The 9,441-nt window shown below is 50.9% G+C and overlaps 1 protein-coding gene across 1 annotated transcript; it reads left to right on the plus strand.

Moving 5' to 3' along the window:
• Positions 1 to 1,078: 1,078 nt before the first annotated feature.
• TNFRSF4 (TNF receptor superfamily member 4) lies at positions 1,079 to 9,139 on the plus strand. The gene is made up of 7 exons (XM_054394829.1): positions 1,079 to 1,220; positions 3,844 to 3,966; positions 4,951 to 5,052; positions 6,083 to 6,149; positions 7,037 to 7,269; positions 7,908 to 8,033; positions 9,069 to 9,139. The coding sequence occupies exons 1-7, from the start codon at positions 1,079 to 1,081 to the stop codon at positions 9,137 to 9,139; spliced, it is 864 nt and encodes a 287-aa protein (XP_054250804.1).
• Positions 9,140 to 9,441: the final 302 nt, after the last annotated feature.

A 9,441-nucleotide genomic window follows, 5' to 3' on the forward strand; every position in this document is an offset into this window, starting at 1 on the left:
AACTGTTAGGGGTGCATTCAGTTGCTAATCTTGTCTGAAAATGAGTTTGCTGCATTAGTCAGAGAATCATAGAATGGTTTGGGTTGGAAGGGACCTCCAAAGCTCATCCATCCAATCCCCCCTGCAGTCAGCAGGGACATCCTCCCCTCGAGCAGGTTGCTCAGAGCCTTGTCCAGCCTCACCTTGAATCCCAGGCATGCTGAAATCTCAGCACCCAACAGGCAGAGGCACATGGGGTGCTGGTGCAGAGTGGGGATGACAGGCTGAGGGAGACAGGGTTCAGCCTGGAGAAGAGAAGGCTCAGGGAGACTTTAGAGCAGCCTTCCAATAACCTGAAGGGACTGTGAGAAAGCTGCAGAGGGACTGTTTGCAAGGGCCTGCAGGGATAGGATGAGAGGCAATAGTTAGAGAAGAGCAGATTTAGATTGGATGTGAGGAGCAAGTTCTGCACTATGAGGGTGGTGGAACACTGCAATAGGTCACCCAAGGAGGTAGCTGAGGCTCCATCCCTGGAGATCTTCAAGGTGAGGCTGGACAAGGCTCTAAGCAACCTGCTCTAGTGGAGGATGTCCCTGCTGACTGCAGGGGAGGGTGGGGTAGGTTCCTTTTACTTATAGCTCTTATCTGTAAAGGTTTTCAGATCTTGCCTCTGAGCTGCTTTAATACTCTTCACAACCAGCAGGATCCTCTCTTGGAGTTCTCCTGGTGTTGAAGGCTCTAATTCTGTGCATGGAGAGGTCTGTACCTGGCTGGAGACACTCTGCTTTTAAGGCTATAAATAGAAATCTTTAAATCTTTTCAGCTTGCTGTCTTTCTGCCTATGATTTTTTTTTTTTTGAGTTGTGAGCTGGAAAAAAAAAAAACCAAAACAAAAACCAAACCACCAACAAACCCCAAAACCCCAAAATTAGGTATGTAGGGTGTGGGGTAAAAGGATGGGGGCGTGGAAAACCTGCTGGGAATTTCCCAGTGCCTGACACATGAATTTTGTTCTGGTCACCAGCAGGTTTAGAAACACTTGGCCAAGAGTTTGCCAGCAGTTAAGGCAGGATTTGGCTGGGAGAGCAGAGGCTGCACCATGGGAGCTGTAGGTTTTTACTCAGCCTTTTCTGCTCTCCTGTTCTTGCTGCTGGCAGCCAGCAGCAGCCCCTGCTTGGGGTTGAACTGCAAGGAACATGAACACGTTTATGGTGGGAAGTGCTGCAAGGACTGTCCCCCTGGTAAGTCATTTTCCCTGGATTTTGGTTATATTTGGCATAGATATTTGTAGCAGCTCTTGGTTTCTAGCCCCTATAGAGGCTGGAAAGCAGCTGGGTGGAAATATTCAAGTCTAGGAAGTTTAAGGTTGGAGATAAAGTGTTTGATGAGGAGCCTTCTATCAATCTAGACTGGCAAGGATTAGTTCTGTAAGCTCCTAACCTTAGGAGAGTTCTCTCTGTGGGAGCTGCACAATCCTGAACACCTTCTGTGGGGCTCAGCTTCCTTAATGTGTCTCTGGTGCCTTTTCACTGAGTGTGAGCTGAGAAAAGGGAGACTCAGAGTCCTTTGGGTCAGAAATGATCTCAATCATTCTCTAACTCTGCCAAGGCTGGAGCTAAGCCTCAGCACCACATCTCTGCCTCTTTAAAACCCCTCCAGGGATGGGGATTCAACCACCTCCCTGGGCAGCCTTGAGCAGCTGAGTCTAGTTGAGAGGTGTCCCTGCCTGTGCTGGGGAGGTTGGAGGAGATGATCAATGAGGTCCAGCCTGAGCCATGCTATGCTTCTATGATCATAGAATTGTGGAATCAGTCAAGGTGGGAAGGGACCACAAGGATCAGCCAGTTCCAACCCCCCTGCCATGGGCAGGGACATCTCACACTAGATCAGGCTGGCCAGAGCCTCATCCAGCCTGGCCTTAAATACATCCAGGGATGGAGCCTCAACCACCTCCCTGGACAACCCATTCCAGGCTCTCACCACTCTCATGGGGAAGAACTTCTTCCTCACATCCAGCCTGAATCTCCCCACTTCCAGCTTTATTCTATCCCCCCCAGTCCTATTAGTACCTGACATCCTAAAAGGTCCCTCCCCAACCTTCAGGTACTGGAAGGCTACAAGAAGGTCACCTTGGAGCCTTCTCCAGACTGAACAGCCCCAACTCTCTCAGTCTGTCCTCATAGGAGAGGAGCTCCAGCTCTCTGCTCATCCTCATGGCCCTTCTCTGGACACTTTCCAGCATGTCCATAGCCCTCTTGTAATAGGGGCTCCTATGATAGATGAGGCTGCCCAGGGCCACATCAAGTCTGATCTTGAATGTCTCCAGGGACATTCAACCACAGCCCTGAGGAAACCTGGTGCAGTGTCTCACCACCCTCATTGTGAAGAACTTCCTCCTGATGCCCACCCTAACTCTGCCCTGCTCCATTATCAGACCATTGGCCCTCGTCCTATCCCCACAGACCCTTCTGAACAGCCCCTCCCCAGCCTTCCTGTAGGTTCCCTTCAGATACTGAAATGTAGCTCTAAGGGTCTAAGCTGCAACTTCAAATCTTGCCTGGGGTGTTCTGCGCCTCTTTCAGGGGAGTTGCTCTCTCTATCCATGAGTCTGCTGCACAAAAGCAGATCTGGTATGAACTGATGGCACTGCTGTGAGCTTCAAAGACACCAGCTGGAATAAATCCAACTTCCCACTTAAGACCTGAGGCAGTTTTTATTGCATTATCCTCACAGTACTTAAATCTGAGGGTTTCCAAACCCCATTTAAAGGATGTTTGCATGCAGATAGCAAAATCTTTTATCTCTGTAGGTTTTTCTTCCTCTTTATACTGAAAGAACTTTTATCAGGCTTTTTTTTTTGCTGCTGCTGAGGAAACATTTCATCACAGTCTCTTCCTCGTTGTAATATAGTAAGAGTGTAGAAGTGTGCTGCATAGTTTTTGGGCACCAGACAAGTCTGTGGCAGCAGTTAATAATGACTCAGAAATGGAAGGACTGAGCCAAGAGACTTTCAGTCCCTGGATGGGGCTACAAGAAAGCTGGGCAGGGACTTCTGACAAGGGCTTGGAGTGATAGGATGAGAGGGAATGGATTGAAGCTTGAGGAGGGTAGGTTTAGACTGGAGATAAGGAAGAAATTCTTTGTAGTGAGGGTGGTGAGGACTGGAACAGGTTGCCCAGGGAGGTTGTGGATATCCCCTTCCTGGAGCTGTTCCGGGCCAGGCTGGATGAGGCCTTGAGCAACCTGGGCTGGTGGGAGGTGTCCCTGCCCATGGCAGGGGGTTGGAACTGGATGATCTTGAAGGTCTCTTCCATCCCAACCCATTCTGTGGATCTATGACTTGGTGCTTATTGTTCACCTAGAGAGTGGGAGAATGGAGCAGAAACCCAGTTTGTGCTAAGGAGGTATCCAAGCTCAGCTGTGGAGCCTCTGCTCATTCAAGCTGTCTGTGGAGAGCAGCTGGGGAGGCAGAAGGAGCATTCCTGGTTCCTTTTCCAAATTCACTGTTAGCTTAGATTCATAGAAGGGTTTGGGTTGGAAGGGACCTTAAAGTTCATCTAGTTCAACCTTCCTGCCATGGGCAGGGACACCTTCCACTAGCCCAGGTTGCTCTTTTGAGTCAGCTGGGGCAGTGCCTCAGCTCTCAGCAAGTCACCAGGCTCCTGCTAGCCCATTTTAGCTGCCTCATTTGCAGTGGTGCTCTGGGTTCCAAAGCTTTAGGGATCCTGGCCATGTCTCCACCTGCTGAACATCTTCAGTCAGAGTGGTGAGTGGCAATGTCACTTTGTGGGCCACTCTTTCATTCAGATACCTGAAGATGAGGAGGGTTCCCTCCTGAGAGCAACCAGGTGCTCTTTCTTTCAGGTGAAGGGATGCAGTTCCGCTGCACTGCGACGGAGGACACAGTCTGCAGGCCCTGTCGAGATGGACACTTCAGCAGTGAGCACAGCCACAGGTTCTGCAACAGCTGCACAGTCTGTGACACCTGTGAGTCAGCTCCAGAGTGGTCACTCCTTGATGCACACCCTAGGGGGGGAAGCAGGCCCCATGTGCTTTGTTATCTTTGCAAGGTTGATACCATAGAGACCAGCAAGTCCAAAGTCTGGGTCAGCATTTCAGTAGCTGACCTCATTCATGGAACCATTTGGGTTGGAAAGATCATCACTGAGCCTTGGCCTTGAAGATCATCCCCTCCAACCATTCCCTAACTCTGCCAAGGCTGGTGCTAAACCATGGCCCTCAGCACCACAGCTCTGTGGCTTTGAAGCACCTGCAGGGGTGGGGATGGAAGCACCTGCAGGGGTGGGGATTTAAGCTCCTCTGGGAATGGGAATTTACACAGAATCACAGAACTGTCAGGGTTGGAAGGGACCTCAAGGATCCTCTAGTTCCAACCCCCCTGCCATGGGCAGGGACACCTCACACTACAGCAGGTTGCTCACAGCCACCTCCAGCCTGGCTGCAAAAACCTCCAGGGATGAGGCTTCCACCACCTCCCTGGGCAACCTGTGCCAGTGTCTCACCACCCTCCAGGGATGGGCATTTAAACACCTCTTGGAATTGGGCATTCAACCACCTCCCTCAGGAGCTTTTTGCAGTCTTTGAGAAGCCTTTCAGTGAAGAAGTTTCTTCTGATGTCCAGCCTAAACCTCCCCTGGTGCAATTCAAGGCCATTTCCTCTCCTCATATCACTTGTTACAAGGGAAAAAGCCCAACCCTCACCTCACTCCAACCTCTTTTCAGGGAGCTGTAGAGAGTGAGAAGCTTTTCCCTCCTGGGCTGGTCCTGGTTGGTACTGCTGGCAGAGCCTTCAAAGGGCAGCAGTCTGGCACTGCCTGGAGTCTGCTGTTTTGTGAGCTGCTGCTGGACTCTGCTCTCTGCAGCTGGTTTTGCACACAACAGGGAGGCACTGGGTAATTTATTTTGTTCTTTCTTTCCTTGTCTGTCACTCACCCTGAATTCTGCTGCTAGGGAAGGGCAGTGTGGAGGTGAAGAAGTGTGAGATGACCTCTGACAGGATCTGCAGGTGCCGTGCAGGTTACATGCCCGTGGTGGGGACCACACCAGGAAGTGGTAAGGCAGCGATGTCTCAGACTCTTGCTTCCACTTCAGAGGAGGTGGTTGGTTCCCCTCATGTAAAAGCCTTTCTCATTGATCTCATTGCTGTCTCCACACAAGTGTCAGAGCAGGGGCACTGCGCACATCCTTGCTGAGAAATCTTGGTGTTCTCCTTGCTGTCAGAGAATTGTCAGGGTTGGAAGGGACCTCAAGGCTCAGCCAGTTCCAACCCCCCTGCCATGGGCAGGGACACCTCACACCACAGCAGGTTGCTCACAGCCACATCCAGCCTGGCTGCAAAAACCTTCAGGGGTGAGGCTTCCACCACCTCCCCTGGCAATCTGCTCCAGTCTCTCACCACCCTCATGGGGAAGAACTTCTTCCTAACATCCAGCCTGAATCTCCCCACTTCCAGCTTTATTCCATTCCTCCCAGTCCTATCCCTCCCTGACACCCTCAAAAGTCCCTCCCCAGCTTTCTTGTAGCGCCCTTCAGATCCTGGAAGGCCACAAGAAGGTCTCCTGGGAGCCTTCTCTTCTCCAGACTGAACAACCCCAACTCTCTCAGTCTGTCCTCATAGCAGAGCAGCTCCAGCCCTCTGCTCATCCTCATGGCCCTTCTCTGGAGAGCTGAGTCCACAATGAGCCAGCAGGGAGAACAGGAAATCTTCCCAGCTGCAGACTAAAATGAACCATTGAGCTCTTCATAGGTTCCAGAATGGTTTGGGTTGGAAGGGACCTCAAGGCTCAGCCAGTTCCAACCCCCCTGCCATGGGCAGGGACACCTCCCACCAGCCCAGGTTGCTCAAGGTCTCATCCAGCCTGGCCTTGAACACCTCCAGGGAAGGGGCAACCTGTTTCAGGGTCTCCCCACCCTCACTACCAAGAATGTTGCATCACTTCTGACCCAGTGACTGTGATTTAGGGGGGGGGGGTGGTGGATTTTGTTGGGGGTGTTCTGTAAGCTGGGCTACTCCTATAAGCTTATTGCTGTACTCACCGTGTCACTGGCATGACCTCAAACTCTACCTCTTTCTTTTTCCCAGTGTGCTCACCATGTCCTGAAGGATCTTATTCCCTGGGGCAAAATGAAAACTGTCAGCCTTGGACCAAGTACGTAGCACTGATCCTGACAGGGTCAGAGCAGCATTTGGGGGTTTGCTTCTGTAGCAGGTGGTGCCCAGGTGGCTGTGTGTAGAGTAAACCTGGAGTAGGTGCAATGAAACCATGTTCCTTGTGGATTCATGGAATGATTTGGGTCTCAATCTGCCCTCCTCAAGTTTCAATCCGTTCTCTCTCATCCTTTCACTCCCGGCCCTTGTCAAAAGTCCCTCCCCAGCTCTCCTGGAGCTCCTTCAGGTACTGGAAGGCTGATCTAAGGTCTCCCTGGAGCCTTCTCTTCTCCAGGCTGAACAGTCCCAACTCTCTCAGCCTATCCCCACAGGGGGAAGGTTCTCCATCCCTCTGATCATCTTTGTGGCCTCTTCTGGCTCTGCTTCAGCATCTCCATGTTCCTCTTAAACTGCACCAGACCTGGGTGCAGTGCTCCAGGTGGGGTCTGAGCAGAGCAGAGGGGCAGAATCCCCCTCCCTGGTCCTGTTTGTGACTCTCAGCAGCCTTGAGCAGTCTGTGTACTGACCTGAAGCATTTCTCTGCCTCCTACCCTTCCTCCCTTCACCTACATCAACAAAATTTTCCTCAGCTTTTATTTTTTTTTTTAATGAGAAGGTTCCCTTGCCAAATGTACTTGAAGGCTGTGACATGTAGAGATGCTAAGAGAAACAGAGGATCAGGGTTGGGGTTTTCTTTTTTTAACCCAGTGATAACTTCAACCAGTTTGGTTGTTTTTTTCCATATCTGTAGACTCTAGGAAAGGTGAAGCTAAGCTCCTGCTGTTAAAGCAAGGATTAGAAAGTTCCCTCACTTGTTCCATAGGGATCCCTTTGGAAGTCACTCTTGAGCTGTCTGCAAGAGAGCACTAATTTATTTTCCATCTCCAGCTGCAGCCTTCTTGGGAAAACCACACTGCAAGCAGGAACACAAACAACTGATGCTGTGTGCAGCAACCATGCCACACATCCGGCCAGCCCTCAGAGTGCAACACTTGCTCTGAACCTTTCCACCACTGACCACAAGGACAACATGTCAACAGCAACCTCCTCACCATCCAGACCCAGCCTGGGTCCTTCCATCTGCCTGGACACAGAGAGCAGCCCCACAGAAACCAACTGGGGTAAGGAGAGGCAATGGCCAAGTTTAGTCTCTCTGTTTACTGGAGCTGCTCAGGAATTTTCACTTGAAACTGGTTTTGCTGGAAGTGAAACCACTCTTCCTCACAAGCCCTGTCTGTAGATCAGGGAGACATGCACAACATTCCAGCCATGGAAGGGTCTTGGCCATGGCCTTGAACACCTCCGGGAGGGGACATCCATGACCTCCCTGGGCAACCTGTTCCAGCGTCTCCCCACCCTCACTGGAAAGAATTTCTTCCTACTCTCCAGTCTAAATCTGTCCTCTCCCAGCTCCAAGCCATTTCTTCTCCTCCTATTTCTCCAAGCCCTTGTCAAATGTCCCTCCCCAGCACTCCTCCAGCCTCCTTCAGCTACTGTGGAAAGCTGCTCTAAGCTCTCCCTGGAGCCTTCTCTTCTCTAGGCTGAACAGCCCCAACTCTCCCAGCCTGTCCCCACAGAAGATGTTCTCCAACCCTGTGATCATCTTTGTGTCCTCCTCTGGACCTCCTCCAGCAGCTCCATGTCCTTATGCTGGGGACAGCAGATTCCTTCTTCTGAAGCTGGGAAGCCATGGAAACTCCAGCTGGATCCATCAATCTTTGGTTTTGGTGTATTTGTTTGTTTGTTTGTTTTCTTCCAGGCTCTTTATCCCTCATCCTCATCTGTCTGATACTGCTTCTGGTGAGTGGCATCTCCATCCTCCTGCTGGTTGTCCAAGCAGCCAAAGACCAGAGCAAGAAGAGGCCTTGCAGAAGCAACCTTCAGCGTGAGTTGGTTTTGCTGGGGGGACAAATACACAGGGGAGAGAATACTTAGAGCTCCTCTTTGAACCTGGATTATTGTTTCAGTCACAGTGAAGCCTTGCCTGGCATCTGCACTTGTGGCTGATCCTCTGTTTAGTTTTTGGGGCACTAGAAGTTAAATGTCTTGAGTTTGCATTCTTACAGAGCAGGGGTTCCATTCCTGTTGCCATGCAGAAGGATCTTCATCCCCCTCTCCCCCCCCAAAAAAAAATGGTGAAATGGTTTTTCTGCAGGGAATCCTCTTCAGTACAGAGGGAATCCAGAACCAACAGTCTTTAAATTTAGAGTACATTGTGGTTTGGGTTTGGGGTTTTTTTCTGTCTGCATCGAAAGGGAACTGTCTGGAAGAGTCCTCTACAAACACAGGCAAGGTTTGAGTGAGAAGAGCTGAGTCAAGTGGCAGCCTGGCAGCCCACAGCTGCCTTCTCTTCCATTCCCAGAGCAATGGTCAAGTGTATTCTCAGTGCTCCCTGTGCTTGAGGTTTCCTAGCACTGAGCCAAATAGCACTCAGAGGTACCAAGACCCCCATGACCCTTGAGCAGTCCCTGGATTCCCTTTTCCTAGAGTCCTAGAATGGCTCAGGTTGGAAGAGACCCTAGAGAGCATCTCCTCCAACCTCTCTGCCATGGGCAGGGACACTTCTAGACAAGGCTTCATCCAACCTGGCCTTGAACACCCCCAGGGAGGAGGCAGCCACAGCCTCCCTGGGCAACCTGTTCCAGACTCTCATCACCCTCCTCCTGAAGAATTTCTTCCTCAGCTCCAGTCTAACCCTGCTCTGCCTCAGCTTCAAACCATTCCCCCTTGGCCTGGCTCTAGCCACCCTCAGGAAAAGTCCCTCTGCAGCCTTCCTGCAGGTTCCTGCCCTGTTCTACTCTGTACCCTCTCCCTCTCCCTCTCCCTCTCCCTCTCCCTCTCCCTCTCCCTCTCCCTCTCCCTCTTTGTTGTTCTTCATCTTGTTGTTAGATGATGATGATGATGGTTATCTGTCTTTCAGAACCACAGAGCTGCCGAATTCCTATCCAGGAAGAGCAAATTGACTCCAATTCCACTCTCATCAAAAACTGACTCCACCTCACGTTAAGCCTTCCCTGCACTTCTGAGCTGATCCATGGTAACCTGTGCTATGCCTTCCTGCAGGTTCCTGCCCTGCTCTACTCTGTACAGTCTTTTTTCCTTTTTCTCCTCTTTCTCTCTTTCTCTCTTTCTCTCTTTCTCTCTCTCTCTCTCTTTCTCTCTCTCTCTCTTTCTCTCTTTCTCTCTTTCTCTCTTCTCTCTCTCTCTTTCTCTCTTTCTCTCTTTCTCTCTTTCTCTCTCCCTCTCTTTCTCTCTCCCTCTCTTTCTCTCTCCCTCTCTTTCTCTCTCCCTCT

The sequence above is a fragment of the Indicator indicator genome, chromosome 32 (genome assembly GCF_027791375.1).
Source record: "Indicator indicator isolate 239-I01 chromosome 32, UM_Iind_1.1, whole genome shotgun sequence".
Taxonomy (NCBI): Eukaryota; Metazoa; Chordata; class Aves; order Piciformes; family Indicatoridae; genus Indicator; species Indicator indicator.

What these genes read in the sequence shown, in the direction of transcription:
- TNFRSF4 (XM_054394829.1), top strand. Translation starts at nt 1,079, where the DNA reads ATGGGAGCTGTAGGTTTTTACTCAGCCTTTTCTGCTCTCCTGTTCTTG. An exon ending in CTGCACAGTCTGTGACACCT is followed by an intron (nt 3,967 to 4,950) that starts GTGAGTCAGCTC and finishes TTCTGCTGCTAG; the next exon opens with GGAAGGGCAGTGTGGAGGTG. An exon ending in CCCCACAGAAACCAACTGGG is followed by an intron (nt 7,270 to 7,907) that starts GTAAGGAGAGGC and finishes GTTTTCTTCCAG; the next exon opens with GCTCTTTATCCCTCATCCTC.